General features: G+C 37.7%; 1 protein-coding gene across 1 annotated transcript in view; it reads left to right on the top strand.

Moving 5' to 3' along the window:
- The window catches only part of tg (thyroglobulin), a 59562-nt gene that overhangs the window by 9490 nt on the left and 24116 nt on the right, over window positions 1-25956 (top strand). Inside the window, exons 10-33 of the mRNA XM_022673561.2 lie at window positions 894-1490; window positions 1701-1934; window positions 2944-3081; window positions 3277-3354; window positions 3454-3554; window positions 3688-3802; window positions 5126-5329; window positions 5439-5639; window positions 7160-7305; window positions 7401-7554; window positions 8254-8418; window positions 8989-9138; window positions 10264-10428; window positions 10568-10690; window positions 11238-11353; window positions 12023-12131; window positions 13588-13785; window positions 14702-14872; window positions 15071-15157; window positions 15877-15960; window positions 17182-17319; window positions 17458-17631; window positions 23782-23893; window positions 24212-24291. Of these exons, the coding sequence (XP_022529282.2) occupies window positions 894-1490; window positions 1701-1934; window positions 2944-3081; window positions 3277-3354; window positions 3454-3554; window positions 3688-3802; window positions 5126-5329; window positions 5439-5639; window positions 7160-7305; window positions 7401-7554; window positions 8254-8418; window positions 8989-9138; window positions 10264-10428; window positions 10568-10690; window positions 11238-11353; window positions 12023-12131; window positions 13588-13785; window positions 14702-14872; window positions 15071-15157; window positions 15877-15960; window positions 17182-17319; window positions 17458-17631; window positions 23782-23893; window positions 24212-24291 (3840 nt within the window). The remainder of the gene's footprint in view (window positions 1-893; window positions 1491-1700; window positions 1935-2943; window positions 3082-3276; window positions 3355-3453; window positions 3555-3687; window positions 3803-5125; window positions 5330-5438; window positions 5640-7159; window positions 7306-7400; window positions 7555-8253; window positions 8419-8988; window positions 9139-10263; window positions 10429-10567; window positions 10691-11237; window positions 11354-12022; window positions 12132-13587; window positions 13786-14701; window positions 14873-15070; window positions 15158-15876; window positions 15961-17181; window positions 17320-17457; window positions 17632-23781; window positions 23894-24211; window positions 24292-25956) is intronic.

Below are 25956 nucleotides of genomic sequence, written 5' to 3'. Positions count from 1 at the left end.
TTGTGAACGATGCTGTCTGTCCAGAAATGTCTGTGTAAACCTACAAGCTCTGGTAGAAAGGCCTTCTGTTATGTATTCACAGTACGTGTGACTCCTCAAACTATAAAACTCATATTAGTAGACTGCCCTGCACTTTTAACCACCAGAAATAACTTTTATAGGCTTATAAATATGCAAGGACTGTTTGAAAAGATTCCACCAGCTAAAATACTTAGTTTTCTGGAAGCCCCTCATATGAAGAAACTGATTTATGTCTGTGATGCTCAAGTCATGAACATTGTCGATGCCATAAAATAGCCAATATGTTGCTGATATGGCACAAAACAGAAACAAACAGTACATATTTGACATGTTAAACGTTCAGTTTCAGAAATTAAATGTCCAATCCATCTGGCACTCACTTTTAGAACTCACTCAAACTCTAACGTGATAGTTCGAATTCTAACGTCAACCTGCAATTAGCACACTGTTTAGTGTCAAAACCCACTCACAAGATAAAACCTCCCAACTTATACAGACATGTGCGTTTCCAAGTCATGTTTTAGGGTAACTCTTTATGATCAGTTTAGCTGCTGCTGTCCCATGATCTTACAACTATATGTCCACTCCATTTTTTTTTTACATTATGAATGGTATAATACAGAAATAATATAATATTCTTCTTAAACAGGAAACCTAATACTTATTAACACGGGACAGAATAGTTCATAGTTCTCTCGGAAGTATTTGGCAGAAATCATGTCTTACTGTATGTTTTAATTGCTTTTCAGGTCACCACTTTCTTAATATTTCAGCACAATGAAGTTAACCTATTGTTGAACGAACATCTGTCCTGTCTGGTTACATATTTGGCAGTAATTATTTCTTACTGTATGTTTTTGATTGCTTTTCAGGTCCCACAGATTGCCAGATTACTGCAAGCCAGTATTTCATGAACACAGTCAATTCCTTACTGGCCAGCTCTTCTTCCGTTTCACAGCTTTCTGACGTTTATGTCCCTCGCTGTGCTTCGGATGGCAGTTGGCACCAGATCCAGTGTGACGGTCCTCCTGAACAGGCCTTTGATTTCTACCAGGAGTGGATCCAAATCAACAATGATGGAAAAGAGCTGCCTGTTTCTGACCTCCTTGGAATTCCGAAAGACTATGCCAAAAATACAGAAGCTATGGCATCATTCAGGGGCTTCCTTTCAGCCGTATTCCAAGCCAGACACCAGAAAGTGTTCCCGGCTCTAGCCAAATATGAAGCGTTCTCAGAACTTCCATCTGAAATACTAGATGGGAATACTCAAGCTGTCTCCGGACCATCTGTTTTCCTGAATCCTCTGTACCTGTGGAAATTGCTCAGGGGTGACAGTAGCCAGTATCCTGGGCCTCTGGCAGACTTCAGTGCCCCTCTGAATCACTTTGACCTGCGTCAGTGCTGGTGTGTAGACCAGACTGGGGGAATGATTGCTGGCTCCAAAGCTCCAGTCAAACAGATCCCAAAATGTGAGCATTAATGTTCTTAAAGTTTATCATGATGTTTATTTTTTTAATGTTCCTCTGGGTTCCCCTTTAACAGACTGTGTTAACTGTTAGAATTTACGTTAGCATCATCTTCACAGGTGATTCAATCAAAGCCTTGTAAAGTAAGGTGCTATATACAGAGGAATACTATTCTAATGTGAGCCACTTTTGTTTTTTTTGTTTGTTTTACAGGTCCTGGTCCTTGTTCTCTGATAAAAGGACAGGTTGATGAGTTCCTGGCGAAAGCAGAGAGACAGATCTCTCTCTCTAACAGCTCCTACATACCTGTGGGGTACAGTTTCCTCCTGGCTGAAAGTGTGAATCTGATCAGTGAAGCGATGCAGCAGACTTTCAGTACTGGCTTTCAAGTTTCTGAAGACTTTCTGAGCAATACCGACTCTGCCCTGCGGCTGGCGGCACACTCTAGTACGAGACTTATAGTTTGATCTATCTTCTGTTTTACTCTGTGACATATGGATCTTCCTGTAGCTACCCGTTGTACAGCTTTCTTAATATTCCAGCAAAAATGGAGACAAGCTATTGGTGAACGAAAATCTGTGCAATTTGGTCACGTATTTGTGCTGAGAAATCCAATCACTGTGCTACATCCACCTGTTTTAGATATATTAATCTAAGCTATAGGTAAACGTAATCTGAGCCAAAAATAAAAAATATTTCATTCCAGCTGTAATTATTATATAATCACTATATGTATACAGCTCTGAAAAAAATTATTTCTGATTCAGTGTCTCTGATTTTGCTTTTTATAAGTATATGTTGGAGTAAAATCAACATTGTTGTTTTATTCTATAAACCAAATTTAAAAAAAAAATATTATCATTTAGAGTTTGAAGAAAAGGAGAAATGACTGAAATAACAAAAAAGATGCAGAGCTTTCAGACCTCAAATAATGCAAAGAAAACAAGTTCATATTCATAAAGTTCAGAAATCATTATTTGGTGGGAAACCCTGGTTTTTATTTGCAGTTTTAATGCATCTTTGCATGTTCTCCTCCACCAGTCTTACACATTGCTTTTGGATAACTTTATGCCACTCCTGGTGCAGAAATTCAGGCAGTTCAGCTTGGTTTGATGGCTTGTGATCATCCATCTTCCTCTTGATTATATTCCAGAGGTTTTCAATTTGGTAAACTAAAAAAAAAACTCATAATTTTTAAGTGGGCTCTTATTTTTTTTTTCAGAGCTGTATATCGTTTTAGGTTCTTATTGGTTCTTTGGTCATTTTTACAAGAATCTTAGATTCAAGTACAACATGTTACTGTTATTAAATTAATTACAAAAGTTTGAAGCGTGCCTTTTACCCATCAGACTCAACTTCGAAGCAGCTACACTTATAGGCCTGTGAATAATGAATACCTCATGTTAAGAAGTGACATACTGTGACTAAGGCTGCTAATTGCTTTCACTTTTTACAGCCCTTCATTTCTACTGGCAGAGCAGATTATTGGCCAGTGAAACAGACAGAGAGAGTCTACGTCTTGGCTACCAACCCTATAGCCCACAGTGTGATGCCTACGGCCAGTGGCTGCCCACTCAGTGCTATCCCAGCACAGGTATAACCAACTTCTGGCTTTTATTTCTTATTTGTGAATTCTAACATTTATAACATTGCAAGCTTTCATTTCACCATCATGTAACTTGGCTTATTCTGGCTTATTCTGATGCTTTATGCTAATATACTCCTGTCCAGAGCATATTCATCATATCATATTCAAAACTTTTGAGATCTTCTGACCTTGTTCCTGTAGGTCGCTGTTGGTGTGTGGATGAAGAGGGAGGATACATAACTGGATCTCTGACTGATCGCACAGTTTATCTCCCACAATGTAAACTCCTGTTTGATATCGTGCAAGTAAAGTAAATTTGTTATGGTTGTGATTAGAGTCACAATAACTCATTATTGTCATTTGTCATGTGTTCTCTAGGCCAAACTCCATGCCAGAGATCTCAAGCTCAGTACAGTATGTCTGTATGGACAAAGTCAACCCCTGACATAACATTCTCCTACAGCCCGTCTTGTGAAGCGGTACATTTATTTAATATTTATATGGTTTTAAATCTGTATTGATTAGTTTGAACATGTAACAATTATATAATTGTTATTTTAAACTTACCGTAGTTTTCAGGAATAAAGAGTATATCTGTGTGTGTGTGTGCAGGATGGTGAGTTTTCTGTGCTCCAGAGACAGGACAGTTCTGTGGCCTCATGTGTCAGCCCTGTTACAGGAAAGATGATCCAACCAGCCATTTTGAGCCCCACTGGAGACTTAAAGTGTAAACTATGCATTTATTTATTAATTAAATCATTCATTTATTCATCATTTATTTATTGTTCAATAAATATAACTATACAACTCTTGAAAAACTAAAAGAGACCACTTAAAAATGATGAGCTTTCACCAAATTCACATTCGCATCCAAAACATTTGGAATATAATTAAGAGGAAGATGGATGATCACCAGCAAACCAAGCTGAAATGCTTTAATTCTTGCACCAGGAGTGACATAAAGTTATCCAAAAGCAGTGTGTAAGACTGGTGGAGGATAACATACCAAGATGCATAAAAACTGTGATTAGAAAACAGGGTTATTCCACCAAATATTGATTTCTGAACTCTTAAAACTTTATAAATATGAACTTTTTTCTTGCCATTATTTGAGGTCTGAAAGCTCTGCATCTTTTTTGTTAATTTGACCATTTCTCATTTTCTGCAAATAAATGCTCTAAATGACAATATTTTTATTTGGAATTTGGGAGAAATGTTGTCCATAGTTTATAAACTATTTTGAATAAAACAACAATGTTCATTTTACTCAAACATATGTCTATAAATAGCAAAATCAGAGAAACTGATTCAGAAACTGAATTGGTCTCTTAATTTTTTTCCAGTGCTGTGCATATGTTTGTTTTAAAGTTAAGGCTGTTTCCACTTGCATTTTGTGTGTATTTGGAATATAGTTTCGTCTGCTGCTTACCTTAAATTACTCAAACATATCTATATATTTTTAATGTTACACTGTTGCAAATTACCACCCATTAGACTTCCCCTCATCACAATGTGCCTTAAGTGCTGGGATGGTAAAAGCTAGAATGGGTCTCCTCTGACACACACAAAGCAGCCAACTCCTTCTTTTTTGAAGTTTCGTGAGGTAGCTTAACAAGCTTGGATTAGTAACTTTGAGTTTTATTACATCAGCTTACATACTTTTGGTGTTTTCTTACAATGCAAAGAGAGAAACAGCAAGAGAGAGAGCACAATTATTCTCCCTTGGACTCTTAAATTTTAAAGCTGTTGCTTTAAAATGAATTAAACTCAGCAGCCGGAGTCCGAGAGCGCACAATAGGCCGTGCTCTCAGTTGCTGGGTAGATTGGACTCTCTCCTTCATCAGTCCTAATGTGACATTGGTCAGCTTAGAGCTGGCTTGCTCCACTTTCACTTTTAGCATGCTGACTACTCAAAAATATGTAAAATTCTTTATGCGCAAACAATTAGCACAGATATCTTCTTGTTTGCTAAATAGATGCTTTAAATAAAAGTAATAAAAGTATCTCTAAATGATTTCTGTGACTGAGGCCTGTGTGTTGATGTATCTAGGCCCTGGCTGGTGTGCTCTCCAGAAGAAGCTTGTGGCTGAGAGGGAGATGGGTGTTGGCTATGAGCCGCAGTGTGTGGAGGGAGGAGAACGCTTCTCGCCTCTGTTGTGTGATGCGTCTTACTGCTGGTGTGTTTCTGAGAGCGGCCAAGAGCTTCCTGCTACTCGCACTACACGAAGCCTAGGAAAAACACCATCCTGTGACTGTGAGCAAAATATAGTGGATTATACTGACTTACTCCCCATTGTGTTTCCTTTACAGTTACGCCTGTATAGATGTCTGTTCCAAAGCCTTCTCTTTCTGTTTGTTCCTAGATCCACAGTGTCCTCTCCCCTTTGGGGTTTCCCATGGTGCCGCTGTCTGTGGCAATGAAAGTGTGGCAGGTGAACAGAGGCAGCGCTGCAGGGTTTACTGTCAGCAGGGTTATTTAAATACGCTTCAGGTAGACAGCTTCTCCTGTGACCCTGTGACCAAAACCTGGATAAGTGATGCTCCACTCTCCTACGCCTGCCAAAGTAAATACTGCACTCATGCACACACACACACACACACACAAACACACACAAACACACACACACGCTGAAGGGAAAAAGAAACATGTTTAAAAAATAAACTATAAACTAAATAACAAAAAATAACAATTGTTCTCAACATTTTTAATGTATGGTTAATTAATTATTTAACATTCTTGATAATTTGGGTTAATTTTCATAGAATAAGGGATTATTAAGAAAACATTATCTTACAATTAATAGTTTGTTCTGAGCAGAACAGTGTTTTTCATTTTTCATTTCTAATCATGTCCTCCACACCCCTAAAGAGGCAATGTGACATATTTGCTATTTTAGTACTAACAAGTAAAAGTTGGTTAACAGCTCTGTGCTAAAACAACACAATGTGCTAAAATGTCAACATAGCTCGCTCAGTTTCTGCAGCCATCACTTGTAGTATGCCAGCTATTTAATCTCAATTGATTTTGCTTTTGTAACAAAAAATAAACCTGCTTTTATCGTCTGCTTTTATCATCTGCTTTTATCGTCTCCTTCTTGTGTCCTTCCAGTGTGATGTGCTCTTGGCAAGCTGAATAGATTGGAGATTGGATTTGTCTGTCTCAAGTTGTGCTAGTAAAATGAATAAGCCAGTTCCTTACCCTTCTGATTTGTGTTTGGCAGGCTCCAGTTTGGTAATCAATTGATTAGTCATTTTTGGTTGTTTTTAAGGGAGCAAACAAATGAAGAGAACAGATGATGAAAGCTATTATTAGTTGGGGTGTGCCATATCGTATGTACGCAATATTATTGCCAACATTTTTTAATATTGTGAATGATATTATACCCTGAAATATCACCCACCCCCAGTTTTCACATCAGGGTACTACTTTTTTGCTGTTTTTTTAGCAAAAGAAAAAATTCACACTTCATATTTTCCGTAATATATCTACTAGAGACAGATTATATCTGTCCAGTATCAATTACTTTACTTTAATCCTGGATATATGGAGATATTTAAAGTGCATTATTAGTATCATGACTTTCTGGATCATTGGCTTCTGTTAAAAATCTGATAAATTTGTATTTTTTTTTATACCTCAGTTAGGGCTGTGCCAAATCATATTGTATGCACTAATAAAATGTATTTTTTATTTTGTTGCATTAGTGTATTCTTGAAATATATTTTTTTAATTCAGTGTTTTGTCATATCACCAGGAGTATCGCTTTTGTGAAAATGCCATGAAATATTGTGATATTATTTTAGGGCCATATCGCCCACCACTAGTCATAAGAGTAGGAAATCTGTTTCAGTCAGGGTAAAAGCAAATAAAAAACTGTATCTGATGTCAGCTTTTAGCCTAGCACAGATCCCTCTTTGTTTAATTTGACTTTCAATTATCCATATGCTTTAGTTGAGCTCTGTGTTTGGGTTCTTTTTTAGATACTGACAAGTATCTAAGCAGGCAAATAGAGTTTAACACTCAATGACGCATATTTTTTATTAAAAGTCTAAAATTCTGTGTGTGTGCGCTTGTGTGTTTTAGGAGTTCAGCCTCTGCAGACTGTGCGGGTGTCTTCAGTGCTGCAGTTGACTCTGGCGGCAGGTCAGCAGGGCTGCAGTGGTCAGCGCTCTGCACTGCAGGCCTCTCTGCTGCATGACTTGAGGGCAGCAGGACTCTGCAGCTTGCAGGTACTCTCATCCACTGCTTTCAGTTGCAGTCTTCCACACCCCCTCTAGTCACTTCTGAATTTCTAACATCTGCTTGTGTGTGTTTTGTGGTTTAGCTGTCTTCAGGACAGTACAGCTCTTTCTCAGTGTGTGACAACTCGTCTGTTTTGCTGGAGTGCGAGAGCGAGCAAAGCCTCACTGCAACCATCACTCTCAAAGCTCGTCTGTCTGACCTGCCAATCAGTGCACTGCCTGATCTCTATGACATTGGTAAAAAAAAAAAAAAAACTCATGATCAACATAATATAACATTATTATATATTAGCATATATTGATTTTTCACAGCTTAGTAGTATGCAGTGGTGCATATGGTTTAAAGGTCTCGTTAGTACATATAAAAACAAACATTTTGTCTAGCCTGGACAGGGTCTAGCCTAAACTAAAAATAATTAATTATTTTTTTTATTCTAAGAAATAAACAGCTCTGGAAACAAATAAGAGACCACTTCAGTTTCTAAATCAGTTTTGAATCAATGATAATATTTGCAGAAAATGAGAAATAACTAAAATAACACAAAATGCTCACAGACCTCAAATAATGCAAATAAAAGTTCATATGTATAAAGTTTTAAGAGTTCAAATACAAATATTTGCTGATTTTTAATCACAGTTAACATGCATCTTGGCATGTTCTCCTCCACCAGTCTTATACAGTGCTTTTGGATAACTTTATGCCTGCACTCCTGTTGCCAAAATTTAAGAAGCTCAGCTTGGTTTGGTGGTTTGTGATCATCCATCTTCCTCTTGATTATATTTCAATGGTTTTCAATTTGGTCAAATTTAAGAAACTCATCATTTTTAGATGGTATCTTATTTTATTTCAGACCTGTATGTTAAAATGAAACGTATTTTAATGATTATTCTTTCACCAGTCTATATGTATTTATGTGTATGTGTGTGTTTTTTCAGACTCTGTTTTCAGTAGTGAGAAGATTCTGAAGGGTGTGATGGAAATAATCAGAAGTGGCTCGTACCGCTCAGTCTATGTGTCAGAACCCACTGTGGCCATCTCCTCACCAGCCTCTTTCAGCTGCTCCGTGGGCTATCAGCAGCTTCCAGACTCGGCTGGGTGTGGTACGCTGCCTCCACTGTCCATTTCTCCTCTAATCATAGGTCTGCTCTGGGTAATGAATAGGAAAGGAGTGATTTGGCTCAGTTTCGCCAGGTTTCTTTTTGCTTAAATGCCCTCAAGGAACCTTTTAGTTTAGTCTTCTGCCATAAAAACACAGAGAAAATCAGACTGAGATTTTTGTGAAGATATGGGGGTGTATTTCTGAACTTCCTCCAGGCTTTCTCTGATCCTATCAGCAAAATTGTGTGAATCATTTTGTGTAGACCGATTTCACAATTCACAATTTCTACACAAATAGGACTGGGCGGATTATTAGCAAAGTAATCATATGTCAAGAATGAATCAAGCTTTAACTTTCAAAACTGAGTGCATATTTGATAGTGTTATTGTGATGGATGATAGATATTTCAGAATTCATGCTGTCCCATAAATATCTTTATATCTCAAACTCTCTTTTATCTTCCTTTCCGTCTTTCTCTCTTCCCTCTTTTGCTTTCTTTCTCTTTATTCATCTTGCTTTATCCTCTTTCTTCTTTTATTTCTCTCTCTCTCTCTCTCTCTCTCTCTCTCAGTGGTGTGTCCTGCTGGGTCGTTCTCCAGTGGTGGACGGTGTGATGTGTGTCCTCGTGGTTCGTATCAGGCTGAGGCAGGGCAGGATTTCTGCTCCCCCTGTCCTTCAGGAACCTCCACTGCAGCACTGGGAGCCTCCAGCCCTTCACACTGTCAGTCACAGTAACTCACACAGCCTTTCTGCTTTTATACATGCTTATAAGTTAGAATTCCAATGACATTGTATTTTTTAAAATACAGTGTCTTCCCTGTTCTTTAGATTAGAGTCTGTTTTTTTAACCCTTTGAGACTAAGTGGTATCTGTAAGAAACCTCATAGTTTTTCCATATTTCTTAATTTCCAATTGTTTTAAAGTAGAAAGCATTTTCTGGGAGATGTAATTCTGACTTTTTCGAGTCCGGTCCTTCTAACACTGGTGTTTTGACCAGCTCAGTGGTCATTATATACTTATGTCATGATATTTTTGAGCACACAAACCAACCTGTATAGCACCCAAGCAAGGAAAACTTTCCTTACTTTTACTTTACAGTTATTATATAGAAATTTGTTTACAGTGGTTTCTTTGAGAAACCACTTCAGAATTGACATTTGACCCTGCACCTAAAAACATCACAAGCCAAATCTGCTTTAGGTTATTGGTTTGAAATTCATCCATATCTGTAAATCTGAAATGTTAAAAGGATACTCTGTGTGTGTCTAAAACAGTTACAAATCATGTGAATCTCACCCTGTAATTCTTGTGATCAGGAAACGTACGGTCATGAAAAACCTGGAAAAGTCATGGAATTGAAATGTGAAAATAGCAATTTCCAGGCTTGATTAAGTTTTGGAAAAATCTAAGTACCCTGAAAGTTTTGGAAAAGTCATAAAAATTAGTTCTACAAATATTCGTGTTTCTGTTTATCAAAGGAGAAAATCTATTTTGAGCTAGAAAATACAGTAGCTCAGAGTTAATTCAGTAATTTTGGCCTGCACAATAGAGCTCTCAGGATCTGACACACATTTTATTGTTAAATATTGTGTGTCAACATTTTTATAAGGTTCATTTTAGGCCTACTATTATCAATTTTGATTTGCTTTTTGATTTTATTGTCCATGTCTGCACTGATGTTTTTTTTAAAAAAAAGTATGGTCATGAAAATTTGCCTTGAAGACATGGACAAGTCATGAAACAAATCATGGAAATTTATTGGTTAAAAAGTGTATAAACCCTGCTTATAAGGTTCCAGCTTATCCTAATCTTTAATATTCTGTATCACTTTCTGTGTAAATTGAAGGTTTATCAGAATGTCAGCAGAGTAAGCTCAGCTGTACAGACAGAGGGGAATTCCTTTCAGCCCAGAAGCATTTTCAGTCTGGCAAGTGGCTGTGCATCACTTCAAAAGGAGAGGAACTCACCTGGACATCAGCAGATGAAGCAGTCAGTGCAGAGCAATGCAAAGGTATGAGGCTTAAATGAGCCTTAAATCGTGGAAAACTACTCAATTTTCTACTTCTACTGCAGAAATGCAGAACAGAAGCATTTATTTAATTTTATTAACCTGTTATTAATAAGATGTATGTTTGTGCCTGTATGAGCAGTATTGGAGAAATTTGAGGCTGTACCAGTTTCGTCCCTGCTTTTGGATTCTGATGATGCCGTGGTATTGTGGTCTGATTCCTCATCACAGCCACTGGAGACTCAGCTCAGGAAGTGTGTGTTTGGTGAGTGTGGGTGTGTATGTTTGGTGTGTTTGGGGAGAGTGGGTGTATTTAAATCTAAATTAAATATTGTCCAGGGTTAGAGACTTAGAGTTCTTAAAACCACATTACTTTTTCTACTGATTACAGTCAGTTTGTTTATATTAGGCTATGTTCAGACTGCATGTAAATTGGATTTGTTTTTCAAATCAGATCTGTTGAGATGATCAGATTGTCCAGACAGAGAGGTATCTCTACCAATCCAATTTGAACCTCATTTTGTATGATTTTTGGTTGTCTTGACTATCAATAATCAATCTGGATACAATCTTGTACAACACAATTGGATTCGGCCTGTCAGTCTCAGTCTCAGTTTTTTTCAGTGTCATCATTGACATAATAATGCAATTATACATTATAGCTGCTACTCTATTATCATTGTAATTTAAATTTAAATTTGCTGCATATTTAATTGTTGGATGCATTTACCAACTAAATTGCTCTGACTGAAATTGGCCAAAAATTCTGCATGTGATTCAGTAATATTTCTTTCTCGCATTCTCTTTTCTAGAATGTGCGGAAGATGACTCATGCCAGCATGTTGCTGTTTTCCGTGATGGAGCACAAACACTCTGTGACCTCTACAGCACCAGCGAAGAAAACGTTGACTGCAGAACCTCTCAGCGAGTACGCAGCAAAGCTTGCATTACACTTTGTTCTGATTAATGGTGATTCATATCTCTCCATTCATCATATCTATCAAACTCTTTCTCTCAGATGTGTACATGTTCTTGACGCATGAGGGAAACATTTGCTGTGCACATGATCCATCCTCTGATCTGTTGGTGCCTGTATTAATATATCAGAACCGGCGATCTGCTGCTGAATCAGAATCAAGAATGTCCGCTCTTCTCAGATCCAAATGTTCTGTGAACCATTTTGGTAATCGTTTACTAATGTGAGAGAAATCAGATCATAGACATGTTGAAATTGGACTTAAATTGGACTGTAAACTTTTGGTCACTGTTCTGCGATTTTGTGGCTGTAAAGAAAGATCACTAGATAGATAGGACAGAGGATGGGCCAAATGGTAAGTGTTATAATGAAAGTATTGCAAGTTAAAGGAAACATCTGGAAACAAATGGCTGTCTTGGGCTGTTACAAGTTTACATTCTTTCTAGCAAGCAGTGGACATTTCCGAAAATGTTCAAACACTTCTATCTGCACTTTTAACAGATGTCTGGAGTGGATCTCTTAACTGTGATGAGTATGATCAAGCCCTGGTGACATTAATTAAACTTCTATTAATGTGATTTCCTATTGAATCCTATTGTTTTGCTTGGTTTGATATTGTAGAGTAAAGGATTTCTGGGAAATGAAGGAGCTGAAAGCTTCCAGACTTTGAGCTGCTTGCTGAAAGTGAAAATTGGAGACAAACCCAATCTCACAGTTCTCAGAAAGAAAGGTAAAATGTGGGTCCTCACTGCTTTTAGCGCTTATTTCAAATATACAGCTCTGGAAAAATAGAAGAGACCACTTCAGTTTCTGAATCAGTTTCTCTGATTTTGCTATTTATAGATACATGTTTGGGTAAAATGAACATTGTTGTTTTATTCTATAAACTACAGACAACATTTCTACCAAATTCCAGATAAAAATATTGTCATTTAGAGCATTTATTTGCAGAAAATGAGAAATGATTGAAATAACAAAAAAGATGCAGAGCTTTCAGACTTCAAATAATGCAAAGAAAACAAGTTCATATTCATAAAGTTTTAAGAGTTCAGAAATCAATATTTGGGGGGAAAACCCTGCTTTTTAATCCCAGTTGTCATACATCTTGGCATGTTATCTTCCACCAGTCTTACACGCTGCTTTTGGATAACTTTATGCCACTCCTTGTGCAGAAATTCAAGCAGTTCAGCTTGGTCTGATGGTTTGCGATCATCCATGTTCCTCTTAATTATATTTCAGAGGTTTTTATTTTGGTAAAATCAAAGAAACTCATTATGTTTAGTCGTCTCTTATTTTTTTCCAAAGCTGTACTTGCTAATAATATTTTTTTTCCTTTTTATAGTAAGATAATGAGCCATAGAGTTATCTACACCAATCAGCCATTACATTAAAACCACATTCATTACATTGATTCACATGACATGATGTGTTAAAAGCAGGAGAAACGGACATAAGATAATTAACTTGAGACTCAATATTGCTTTATGCCGTGGTCTGTGCCTACCAAAAGTACTTCCGGTGAGAACCAGAGTGAACCAGCAATAGGTTTATGTGCCCCCAATTCTCATTAATGTTCCTTGAGGTCTCACCTCAGTACTTCCAGTACTTCTACTTCTATGACTTCTAGTACTTAAAGAATCTGCAGACCTCTTCAGACCTTTTCAGAGGTCTAGTGGAGTCCATGCCTCTGTGGGTTAGCTCTGTATTGCAGACACAAGGGAGAACTACTCAACATTACTTGAGTACTTGGTTTCAGTGCAGTGGCTGATTGGTGTACTGTATAATGTGAAAGACATAGTATTTCATAAGTCTATAAGTAACTTATAGAAACTGCACAGCATGTTTCAATAATGTCTTGTGTCGTAACTGTTTATCAAACAAGTACGCATTCATTCATCTAGCTGGTTTATACTCATGAGCTAAGATTGCTGATGTAAGTGTGAAATGATGCGTATATATACAAACACTTAGAAAAATGAGTCTTATATCATTTCAGATTTATGTAACCGAGAACATATTTCCGAGTTTCAGTAAACAGACACTTCTAGGCCTTTCTCAATGGCTTGAAATACTTGGCTAGAATCTTTTTGGTGTTTTTGGAAGGATTTACATGCCTAACCAAAAATCTGAAAAGCATGAAAAAAATGTCTTTCTCTCTTTATTCATCCGTATTTACCCCCTAAAAGGTCATGAATTCAGCACAGCAGGTCCGAAGAAATTTGAGCGGCTGACTTTTCACAAGGCGAGTTCTGGAGTTTACCGGACTCTGGTGTTTGAGGCATCTGGGGCATCTCTGGCTGACGTACATCGCTTCTGTGTGGACACCTGCAGACAGGAGAGCTGCTGCGATGGCTTTATTCTTAACCAGAACGTTCTCAATGGAGGTCAGCTGTAGCCTGAAGTTTTTTGTCAATAATTCAATATATTTATTCTCAACTCCCTTTGTATTATACAGTGCTGGTCAATGGGTTGAACACAGCTGATTTGATTGATGATCATAAGCTGAAATACCTTTTAATCTAATGTTTTATGCTTCAATGCATGGTGAAAGAATAAATAAATAAATAGTTTTGTGCAAAGCGTACACTATATTATATACTACAAATATTTATGGACACATCTTCTTATGAATGCATTTAGCTTCATTGCACCCATTGCTGAGATATGCAAATGAACAGCTGTCAATAAGTATTGCCAATAATACCAGGCATTGGTTAAAAGGGCATAAAGCCCCCTTTTCCAATAATTAAGTTGTGGAATGATGAATGACTATGCTCCATCCAATATTTTTTGGATAATGCGAGTAGTGATCATCCAACCTCCAACATCGTGACTCTTAACGAAGCTGCTGGAGTTAATGCCATGCTGCATAAATAAAATTTATTGATTACTCTAAAACATAATTTTGTATTTATGCAATTATTATATGTGTTAATTAATAGTGTGGAGGATTTGCAGTAGGTGAGTAAAGTAGCCTAAATAAAATACAAAAAAAAAAAAAAACTAAAAACATAGTAACTAAATACAATACATACATAATACAAAGGCCTGCGTGGTAAACTACTTATCGGTATATGTAACTTTTGATGACATCCACCATTCTATCAGCATAGAAATTACATTTTTAAGTTATATTTTATTGTTTTATTATTTTTATGCAGACCTAAAATAACATACAATAACCTAATAAACAGTGTAGGTTTTGTCATCAGCATAACATAATGATATTAAATACAGAAGAGAAATTGCAGGAGGAAGTTGAATAGTATGTTAAAGGTTTTTCTGTGTGCTGAACTGCAGGTTCTCTGATGTGTGGTCTGCTGAGTTTTCCCTCTGTGCTGCAGTGCAGTGAAGGCGACTGGGACGTGAGCTCTGTAGCCTCGTCCAACCGCATCTGTGGAGCTGGACTCAAATACAACAAACAGCAGAAACAGTTCACCTTTGAGTTTGGTGGACAGAACTTCACCATCAGTAAGGAACCACAATAAACTATTTAAAGCTAATCTGGGGGTTATTCATTTGAAGTATTGAGTTTTTAGCATGGATGTTTTAATACCTAGTTGCAATTCACTATAATTCATGCCATTCCCACAACTTACAATATACCGCATAGAATTCTGTAGACTGTTTACTGTATCAGACTCATGTATTGCTTTCTTTCCCTTCCAGCTGATTCAGCTTTGCCTGTATCGAGCAAAAACAGAACAGATTACGAAGCCACGATCATCGGCTTCCAACGTGTCTATCTCTGGAAAGGTACAAATACAGCATTCACTGCATGGCTCATATGTGCCATGAACTGTGCTGCGGTCTAGAGCAGTTTAGTTGTTTTTTGATTTATAAATAGTAAATATGCGAGTTTGATTTGGGTCTAAAATGTCCAGAAGTGTGTTAACACACCCATTTAAAACCATGTTGTTTTGTCTGCAGTGAAACACACTGATTTTCCTTTTTTTTTCGTTTTTTTGTGGGTTTGCAGGAGGTCTGAGTTTAAAATGGATTAAAATGTACCTGTTAATGATTAATAAAAAAAAAAGCGCAAGTCTAAAATCCCTCCTAACATACAGCTTGGTTTAGGTTGTGCTGGATTTTCTTTTTGGTAACAGACAGCAGTGTTCATGGTAAGTTAGTTCCATGTACTGGTTTTATTCAGCTGTTTAAAGGGTAAATACAAACCATTATAACAAACCATGACAACTTTAATAAAAACTCACAAAATAAATTGTGAGAAACTCAAGTCAAAATTACAAAAATATGGTATCCTGTTTTTATTTATTGGCAGTTTGGGTATTAAATTCTTATTTGTGCTACTTTAGTTTTAAAAATATCTATGAGAGTGTATTGGTTAAGAGGCAACACAATCATCCAGCACTTTTTTCATTTTGCAGATGTAGTGTCCATTTCTATGCTTTTCAATTAATAGTATGCTAATGGCAGAAAGTGTTTAACAGTAACAGTCATGATTTCCTCTACAGAGTCGGATATGAGCACTCGACCAAAGACTGATGGATCCTGTGGAAGATTAGCTCTTTTAGGAACTCCTGCTTCCACCGTCTCTGGTATTTCACATTACAAGTCTCATCTTAGTCCTTAACACACAACTATATTAACCTGCTGTTCTCAAATTCAGTATTACCCATTATACTCTTGGTCAATATGATTCAGCAAGTCAAACCTCCAGAAAATTATTATTATAATTACAGATCATTAAACATGTTAGCAAAGTTTACTCACCAGTTTCTTTATGTTTATTTGAAAAATGACCAGTGGTTCTCGCATTATTATTAGTGTTTTATTAGTATTATATAAGTATTATATGTATTGTTTTGTTAATTTGGGGCCTAAAGCTTGGGTGTCCAAACTACGGCCCGCGGGCCATTTGCGGCCCGTTTCTTTTTTTGGAGCGGCCTGCGAGGTATTTTAGAAATAGAATGAAAGTTGGCCCGCTGTTACGCAGGTTTTTATAATATGAGATTCAAAGTTTGAATGCTAGGTGTCAGAAACGGGCCAAAGAGTCTAAAAGCGGAGTTCTAGTGCAGAAAAACGGGCCAAGCAGTCTAAAAGCGGAGAGAGAGCTCAGTTCTAGTGCAGAAAAACAGAGCAAAGAGTCTAAAAGCGGTGAAATTGCGCAGTTGTAGCGCAGAAAAACGGGCCAAAGAGTCTAAAAGTGGAGAGAGTGTGCAGTTGTAGCACAGAAAAACGGCCAAAGAGTCTAAAAGTGGAGAGAGTGTGCAGTTGTAGCACAGAAAAAGGGCAAAAGAGTCTAAAAGTTGTCTTAATTAAGTAGTTTAATAGTTTAATATTAATCAAGTAGTTTAATATTAATCATGAAATGAAACATCAATTTGAAAAATCTTAGTTTACACAAAACTGTAAAAGATAGATAAAGATAGTGAGTCAAGTAAAATGGTGTGTACATAAAAATAATTTATTATTTAAAGTGGTATATTTCATTATTTGTTTTATCACATACTGTGGCCCGTGCCTTCAAATATATTTCTCCTTCTGGCCCCCAACAAAAAAAGTTTGGACACCACTGGCGCAGTGCACAAACATTTAGAGAAAGATTATAAAACTAAATGTCATAGTGAGATTACCACACTGAATGGGGTCAAATTGATCCCAAAGATAATAGGAGGGTTAAATTATTGTTTAGACATTTGCTTGTCAGATATTTATATCTATCTATACATGCTAATATGATTAATTATGAATAGTATTTGTATATTTTGCTATGACCTTTTTAACTCATAATTTTTTATGTTTTCATGGGCCTGCAGACTCAGTGAAGGAGATGTTTGACATCCTGTCCGGAGGTGATATAAGCATCAACTCAGACAAGAAAACACCCACCCAGCAGTACTGGCTCTTCAAACACCAGTTCACTGCAGAAGAGGCCCGGCTCTGGTGTCTCAAACGTAAGAGCTTATTTAGCACTAAAAGCCAGCAGGGTGCTGTTGTGTGAGGTTTGATGTTATACTCTGTTCCTCCCTGAACTGAATTCCGTTGTCATGTGCGCCTGTGGTGGACATGCTCTGTGTGTGTATGCACTAAAGGCTGTATGGAGGAGGAGCTGTGCCATGTGGCCGACCTTCGAGATGAAGGCTCTGTGTATTCTGTGTGCATGCTGTATCCTGATACCCGAGTGTGTGGGGCCTATGATAAGCCTCTGAGACAGGCCTGCAGTCTGGTGCTGCCTCAGGACCCTCAGACTGCCTACCGGAAGAAGGGTGAGTCCAGCATATGTACAAAAAAAAGCTTATCTTCTGCACTAAATAGAGTTTGCCATAAAAAACAAAAGTGTCATAATAGGACAAGCACTACTGACCTGATGGTATCTGGGTAGTAAATCAGCATCCATAAAGCAATGACTCTCACATGGTATGACATGGATAAGTGTTCTACACCGGCCTGGAAAAAGTTTGCCAAAAAAAAATCTCCAGAAAATATATAGCGCTTTGGTCATAAACTGTCCACTCAGGGGGCTAGAGGATGATGAGCATTAAAGCACCTTATGCTTTCCTCTGCTGACAACTTTTATGGAGTTTTTCCCTGCTGGGATTTCCTTTTCCAGCAGGACTTGGCACACTGCCCACACTGCCAACAGTACCAATTGGTCTTATATGATATTATAATTTTCTGAGACACTGTGATTTTAGTTTTGGGTTTTCATTAGCTGTAAGCCATAATTATCAACAATAAAATAAATAAACGCTTATAATAGATCACTCTGTGTGTAATACATCTATGTAATATATGAGTTTCACATTTTGAACTGATTTACAGAAATTACAGTAACTTTTCAATGATATTCATTTTTTTTAAGTGCACTAGTACATCAGAAGGGGCATGTGCTCAACCTCACCTGTGAGTTCTCACCTGAGAGAGTGTGTGGGTTATAATTGGCTCATCTTAACAGCTTAACTTATTGGGAACAATATTTGGTACATTCAATTTAAAAATAATAGTAAACCTAAATAATGCCTAATAAGGTGCCCAGTAGATGAACCACCTACAATTGTGACTTTTAAATATATACCACAGCCACTACTACTATTACTATCACGAGTAGTGGTTGTGAGGGAGTGGAAGAATTCAGAGAGAAGGACTCTGAAGGTAGAATGGTAGTGGAGGAATAAGGTAGGGTTGGATAATTTTTTATTCAAGTTATGTTGCAATATATTTCCTAATTTTGGTCGATACAATATAAAACTGATATCAGTGCCATCAATTTCACCATATGTGGTGTATGTAATAAGACACTGACATGAGAAAAGCAGTAATTATTGTTCAGAACCTCCAGGAACTCCTTCAAGATGCTGAGAAAACTATTCCAGGTGATTCTCCCTCATGAAGACTCATGAGGTAAAAATACCAAGGGTGTGCAGATCTGTCCTTAAAGCTAGGTGTGCCTACTTAGAAAAATCTAAAATATATTCTGGTTTGTTTAAAACTTTATGTTTACAGAATAAAACTACATGTTTTCTTGTACAACTTCAATACAGTCTTTAATATTAAATTTACAATGTAAAAAAGAAAACATTGAATAAGAAGAGATGTGTCCAGCTTTTGACTGAGGAGTTCCAGAGAGAGAAAGAGAAGTTAGGAATATGCTATAGATAGAGGGTATAATAAATCGTGCAGCAACAGATGAGCTACAGTCAGCAGCTGTAATAGAATCAGAGTTGGTGTATCCTGCATAATAAACTGGAAGCTCAGTGTTGTTATAGCTATTATTTGAACCTGGTGAATAAATTGAACGCTCTGTCCTGCGGAGCTCGCATTCAGTGGCTGCCTCTTTATTAATTCATGAGCTTAATCAGTTTAGATGAGAATTCATTCTCTGCTGTAACAGCTGTTTGCTTTTCTGCCTCTCAGACTGTGTGTTCCTGGCAGGAATTAGGCCTTCCATCAGAAATCATATTATCTAGAACTCTGAATACAAAACATCCTCCAGTCATAACATTTTCATGCTTTAAGTCATAGATCACTTGTAATATGTTGGCATTTTAATGATGAAATCAGCAGCTCTGGCGTTACATCTTTGCAGAGACCTGTGTAGCACTCGGTGCTGCATCATTCTTACCCTGCTGTATTTTGATTAGCTTCTTTTGGTGGCTGTTGATCTTAGCAACTGTCCCAGAGTTTAGACCACTTCAAAGTTTACACAGCTGGGTCTGCATCGCTCTGAGCCTGAGCAGGGAGATCAGATGATGGAGATCAGATGATGCAAGCTTATTTATTTATGTATGGGCTGTGTGAGCAAGACCGGGTGAATTTGAGGAGATGATGATTCTTTCTGGTAAAAATGAGTGTTTCTGCAATGTTGCGTGTGTATGTGTGCTGGCAAGACCAACAAAGCACAGGATGTGTTTATTCCATCTCAGCAGCTTTAAGGACAGCCTCGGTTTTAGTACAAATAAAAAAGATAGATGTTTTTATTGCTTCCAAAGCTAAAATATATCCATATACGTTACATAGTGTATCTGTCTGGCTATTCAGTATTTCTTCTGAAATCAATACTGTTTAAAAAAAAAAAATTATACTGCTTTTGTTGAAGTCTCCTACTCTAAGATAGGCTTTGCACTAGGTTTTGGAGCAAAGGACCACAAGGATTGAAATGCATTTAGCAACAAAAGCATTAGTGAGGTCAAGATGTTGGATGGTCACCACCCACCTCATCCCCAACACCCAACCCCCAGCACCACCATTCCAGAGAACACAGTTCCACGGATCCACAGCTCAGTGCATTAGGCATGCTTCCAAGAGATCCATGTTTATCTGTTGCGGAGAGTCCTATTCTTCTACAGGAATTAGACCATCAAACTACTGTATGTCTAAACTTTTACTATCTATGTTAACAATAACTGCAACTTAAACCTAAACCTAAAGTGTAAATCTTATAAAAGCTTTGTTATTCTGGAACCTTTTAAGACACTTTTTCTAAAATGTTGGAGCTCAGAGCACTGAAGCTCAGGGTCTGAGGTCCGTCTCAGTCAGGCCTGACTCATCAGTGTGTTATGTAGCATTTGGTTCAGAGTTAAACCACTTCATTTAAACAACTGCTACCCTCTTCATTTTCTCTCATCTAGAACATTCCTAATGGCTCCTAAATACAATTACCATAATTGGCAAACATTTCCACTTCAGAACTGTCACATTTCATAATGTTTCATAACATGTCTTGGTAAATAGATTATTACTCGGTTTCTTTTAAAAGGCATGAGAGGGTTTTTGGAAAAGAAACCCTTATGCAGTATTTGTATGAAGTACATTCCCCCGAGGTTTATGGGAAACACTCCGCAGTTGCATTTCTGCAAACTAATGCATTAATCTACTTTAAGTTGCACCCATTTCTGACAGAGATGTGCAAATGCACAAATACTGCATGTCCAGTTCAAGGAGGAAAACAGAATAGGGCTTTGGATCAGATAAACATGAACTTATTAACACCCTGCGTAATGTCAGGTAGTGATCATCCAACATCCTGACCTCACTAACGCGTTTGTGGCTGAATACAATTAAATACTTAGTGCCCCAAGATCGAGTAGATAGTCCTTCTTGGACAATAAAGACAGTTAATCCAACAAAAGCAGGGTAAACTCTTTTGTCTCAATACCATAAAGTGTTTGTGCTTGGTATCTACAGTGTGTTAAATAGCTATTTTGTGCTATTTTGCTAATTAACCAAATTTACCTCAAAAAACCTCAAGCTTTCACATCAAGCTAAACTGCTTGAATTTTTGCACCTGGGTTGGCATAAAGTTATCCAAAAGCAGTGTGTAAGACTGGTGGAGGAGAACATGCCGAGATGCACAAAAACTGAGCTCTTAAATCTTTTTTTAATATGAACTTGTTTTCTTTGCATTATTTGAGGTCTGAACACATCTACATATTTTTTGTTATTTCAGACATTTCTCATTTTCTGCTCTAAATTGCTCTAAATTACAATATTTTTATTTGAAATATGGGAGGAATGTTGTCTGTGGTTTATAGAATTAAACAACAATGTTCATTTTACTCAATTTTATACCTATAAATAGCAAAATCAGAGAAACTGATTCAGAAACTGAAGTGTTCTCTTATTTTTTTCCAGAACCATATAATAAACCTTAAGTACTCCAACAAAAGCAGACCACTCCTTTATTTCAGAAGAAGCAGTGAATGCATGTGTGTTTATATATCATATGTTATTATTCAGTATGTGGGATTTGGTCCAGTGCTTGGATTAAGTTTACTTACACATTTAAAACAACTCCATTCACATGACATAAATAATGAAATAAGACTCTATTCCAATATAAAGAATCATTTAGTGAAAGAGAATATTGTTGGGATAGCACCCGAAGAAATCATGTGCCAAGTAATTGATGTTAATTTGGTTATAATAGCTTGTATTTCCTTGGTATGGTGCGTACAGTAATCATTCCTCTCTATTTCTGTAATGTCTTACATTTGTCTCCATGGAAAGAAATCAGAATTACATAACGGTGCGCTGCGGGCCGGTCAGCTGTACAGTAGTGGGGTTTTCCTGCCCATCTGCAGCGGTTCTCAACACAGAGCATTTTGAGGCCACGTGGAGTTGGTCTGGTGTACACCTGATTTATTGCATTAGCACCAGACTGAGACGCTCCCTCAGGTTACTCCGTCTGGTCTGCCATGTGACTCTTCGTTTCTCTGCCAGTGTACAGTATGAGTGAACCTGAAGGTAACAAGGAGCAGGTTTCTTATTGACAACAGATGCCAATTAACAAAAGCCTGGTTTACCACAAGCCTGTGTTTAAAATGCTTTAAAGAGGTAAATATAGTAAACAGGGTGTGATAAACTATGTGTATTTCATTGTTTAAAGGCTGCATTGTTCTGCCCCTTATAAATATATATATAAATCTGGGCACACCTTTCTACCAAGAATATAAAAGATCAGCCATTTTCTGTCTTTTCCAGGGCAGGCATGATGTATTTCATTGGCCTATTAAATAATCCACAACAGAAAGCGGCTAACATAAACTCTTCACATGTGGTCCGTCTGCTGTTGACTTTGATAGGTGGAAAATGATGCTTCCTGTGAGCAGAGCCTCCTCAGGGGGCTTCTCCAGGATGGCCGAGTCAGCGTTATGCCGTTCTCCTCCCTGGAAATCAAAGAAGCTTTTCACAATTAGAGCGTTTTTGCTCCTTCGCTGGCTTTACTGTGAGTTTTCTCCCGGTTGGAAAGCACGTCCTGTCTCCAGGTCAAGAGCCAGCTGCTGGAAGGCTTTATCACCTAACTGCTAAGAATCGTTTATTGTAGCTCACATTGGATCTTCTTTGCTTGTTTGTGGTTAAAAGAGGTCTAAAATGTGAAAGTGTCTGTTTCTGTTTAACTTTCCTTTTAGTATTCTTTGTTTAAAGGTGCCAAAGACGGCATGTGTAGAGTATTATGGCTGTTTATTGCAAAGCATTGTTGCAACTTGAGATTGCTCTGATTGGTCTGATTGTGTGATTCAGACTCCTAGCTTTCTATTTTTATGTGCAAAAAGTTTAAACTCTATTTTTGTGAACATTAGCACAGGAAAGCTGCAGTCAAGAGGCCTGGTTCACATAGCAACCTTTATTTCTGTACAGTGGCTGTAGAGAGTCTGCAGGTGATGTGCTGCTTTCCAGTATCAACAACACCTGAACTGGATGTGCTGTTGCTTTTTAGGGTTTTCAGGGTTTCTTTTTTCTTCTTTCTTCTGTTTTCAGCTCTTTTCTCTAAGTAAACAGAGAAATAAGAAAACAGAGAGCTAATATACACATTCAGCATTGGCACTATGCAAATATACAGATTAATATGCAACTGGATAGAGAACTAGTGTAGTGGATAGAGAACTGCCTCCAGACACAAAGAAAAGCTGAATATCTGTAGACTGACTTGTTCTCTTTATGGTGAACACGCATTTAAAATAGTTTCCAGTCTAGCCCTGGCACTGGCACTGCTTATATGGCTTGGAGCACTATTCCATTGTATCATACCGTTGGCACGTTTACATGCAAGGACTCGTGGACAGCTTCGTGGTTACATACTGTACTTCTTCTGCATGCAGCATTTTTTCAAACCATGTATTTACTCTCATCAGCTGATCAGCATTTCCCCCCATCAGCAGTCCTTTTATCCAAACTCTCAGACTGTTTTTCCCTCTTTAAGTGAACTTCCATTGGCTGCAATCAAAACATCTGGTCCTCATTTATTATAAACTGTTTATTTAAATGAAAATAATATGTCTTCCCTTTATTCTTCAGTTTTCAGTGATTATTTTCTAAAAAAAAAAAAAGCATGCATTGGTGAGAATTCATTTGGTCATTGAACAACATATAATGAATAGTTCTTGGGGGAAATGTGTTTTTTATTTCTCTCCCTGCAGTTGATCTATCTGGCAGCGTGGAGAGCTTCTACAACCGCGTGCCTTTTAAAAAGATGGTGTCTTATTCCGTCCGCAGCAAAGTAAGCGTGTCCAGCAAGCCAATTACTGAAGGGTGAGTAAAGACTGCACGTCACTTGAGAGTCATAACACAGTATTTGAGTACAGGAAGACTGCAGTGAAGGTTATTGCTACCTTTAAACCTCAGTGACGACCTGGCCTTACTTAAGCAGGCAATTGTGCAAGACCTCTGGAGGTTGAGTCAGAAATAGATTTCTCACTATCATCACTGACAGTCTAACCCCCTGCGTACCTCAACCACATATATCCTCTTCTGTGGTTGCCTGAGTGAGCTGTTTGATGAATATTGCGTCTGATTGAGCTGTTTGATGAATATTGCGTCTCACCTGCTACCTGTCTGTGTGTTGAGCAGGTTTTTAGAGTGTGAGAGGCGCTGTGATGAGGACCCGTGCTGTAGGGGAATCGGGTATATCAGAGATACTGGAACTGCTGGTAGGAGCATGTGTTTATATGTGCCTATTTTTAATGCATATTCACTCACTGATGATCTTCATCAGACTCTAGATCAGTGATTCTTAACTGGTGGGTCGGGACCTAAAAGTAAAGTCGCAGACAAGTTCTGGTCAGGACACGGACAGCTTGTAAAAAATATATAAATACATAAAAAAATAAAACATTTAAAATAATTAATGATAATCTGATCTTGTACTCGTCTTTTATATTGGGGGGGAAAAAAAGAGAAAAAGAAAGTTTCTTACTAATTTCCTACTCTGAATGCAGAGATATGCAGAAAGTGAAGTATCTAATTTTGTGGACTTATTTATTTTTTGCAGTGATATTTGATATTTAATTGTATTGTAATGCCTTTAGTACATGTAGTTTTCATGTTTCTCCACAGTAAAAAAAAAAAAAAATTTACTTTGCAGGGCTCCGAGTGGTCCAGCATGCTAAGTGCTGCCACTGTAATCAGGAGATCGCCAGTTCGAATCCTGTTCATGCAGCTTGCCATCGGCTGCCGGAGCCCTGAGAAAGCACAATTGCCCTTGCTCTCTCTGGGTGGGTAGATGGCGCTCTCTCCCCACATCACTCCAAAGGGTGATGTTGCTCAGCACTAAGCGTCTGTGAGCTGATGTATCAGAACAGAGTCGCTGCGCTTTCTTCTGAACGCGTTGTGATGCTACTCGGCAATGCTGCATCAGCAGCATTTTGAAAAGAGGCGTTAGCTGACTTCACATGAATCGGAGGAGGCATGTGCTAGTCTTTACCCACCTGGTGTTGGGCATCACTAGTGATAATGGCAGTCCTAATGAGTGGGTTGGGTAATTGGTCATGTAAATTTGGGGGAAAAAAAAGTTCCAAAGGTAAATTTGTTTGGTTTGTATTAGTGCTGGGCGATATAACGATATCGATTTGTTTCGCGATAATTTTTCCCTCGATGACGATGATAAGCCTGTGCAATAGAATTCGATAAACATTCATTTCCATTTCCGTCTAAGTGGCGCGGCAAACAACGAAAACACAACGTGTAATCAATCCAGAAGACGCTGGAGCAAATTAATAAATAGTTAAGAAAATTGTAATAGTTATTCTCATGCATGCAACAAAAAACCCTAAAGAATAGTGGAGTATGGCCCGACACACGCAAACAACCATAGTGTTTGTACTTTGGGAATAAACGGCCGCACTGTTCAGCACGTTTTAAATAAATTTTAAGTAAATTTTAAGCACTAAATGTAATTAATTCAATTTATATTAGGACCTCGGGGCAGGTGCTGCAAAAATGTGTATGTGGGGCGCGGATTAAAGGAAGAGGTTTTTTTGCGGAGCGGTAACAGGACAAAAACACCTTAAGAATGATGTCTAAATGACTTTCCTCTAATCTAATATAATTTAACATGGTTTAAGGATATAAAATAATTTCTAAACAAACGAACTTTTTAATATTGAGCTTATGGCCCAAGTGCAAAAACACAAAATCATTTATCATTTAGATTATCTGCCTGAACGCGAGCCCGAACCCGAGCTTGAACGCCAGCCTGACTCAGGCGCTGCATGAACTCGGGCCGGTCGAGAACACCGCTTTCCTCTCAGATTAGGCGGAAGAAAATGGTCTTTTTTTTAATGTAACAAATCACACTGTGATTTTTGTGATATTTC

The sequence above is a fragment of the Astyanax mexicanus genome, chromosome 6 (assembly GCF_023375975.1).
Source record: "Astyanax mexicanus isolate ESR-SI-001 chromosome 6, AstMex3_surface, whole genome shotgun sequence".
Classification (NCBI taxonomy): Eukaryota; Metazoa; Chordata; class Actinopteri; order Characiformes; family Acestrorhamphidae; genus Astyanax; species Astyanax mexicanus.
Note: the sequence above shows the minus strand (reverse complement) of the source record. Positions and strands in the feature narration are given on the sequence as shown.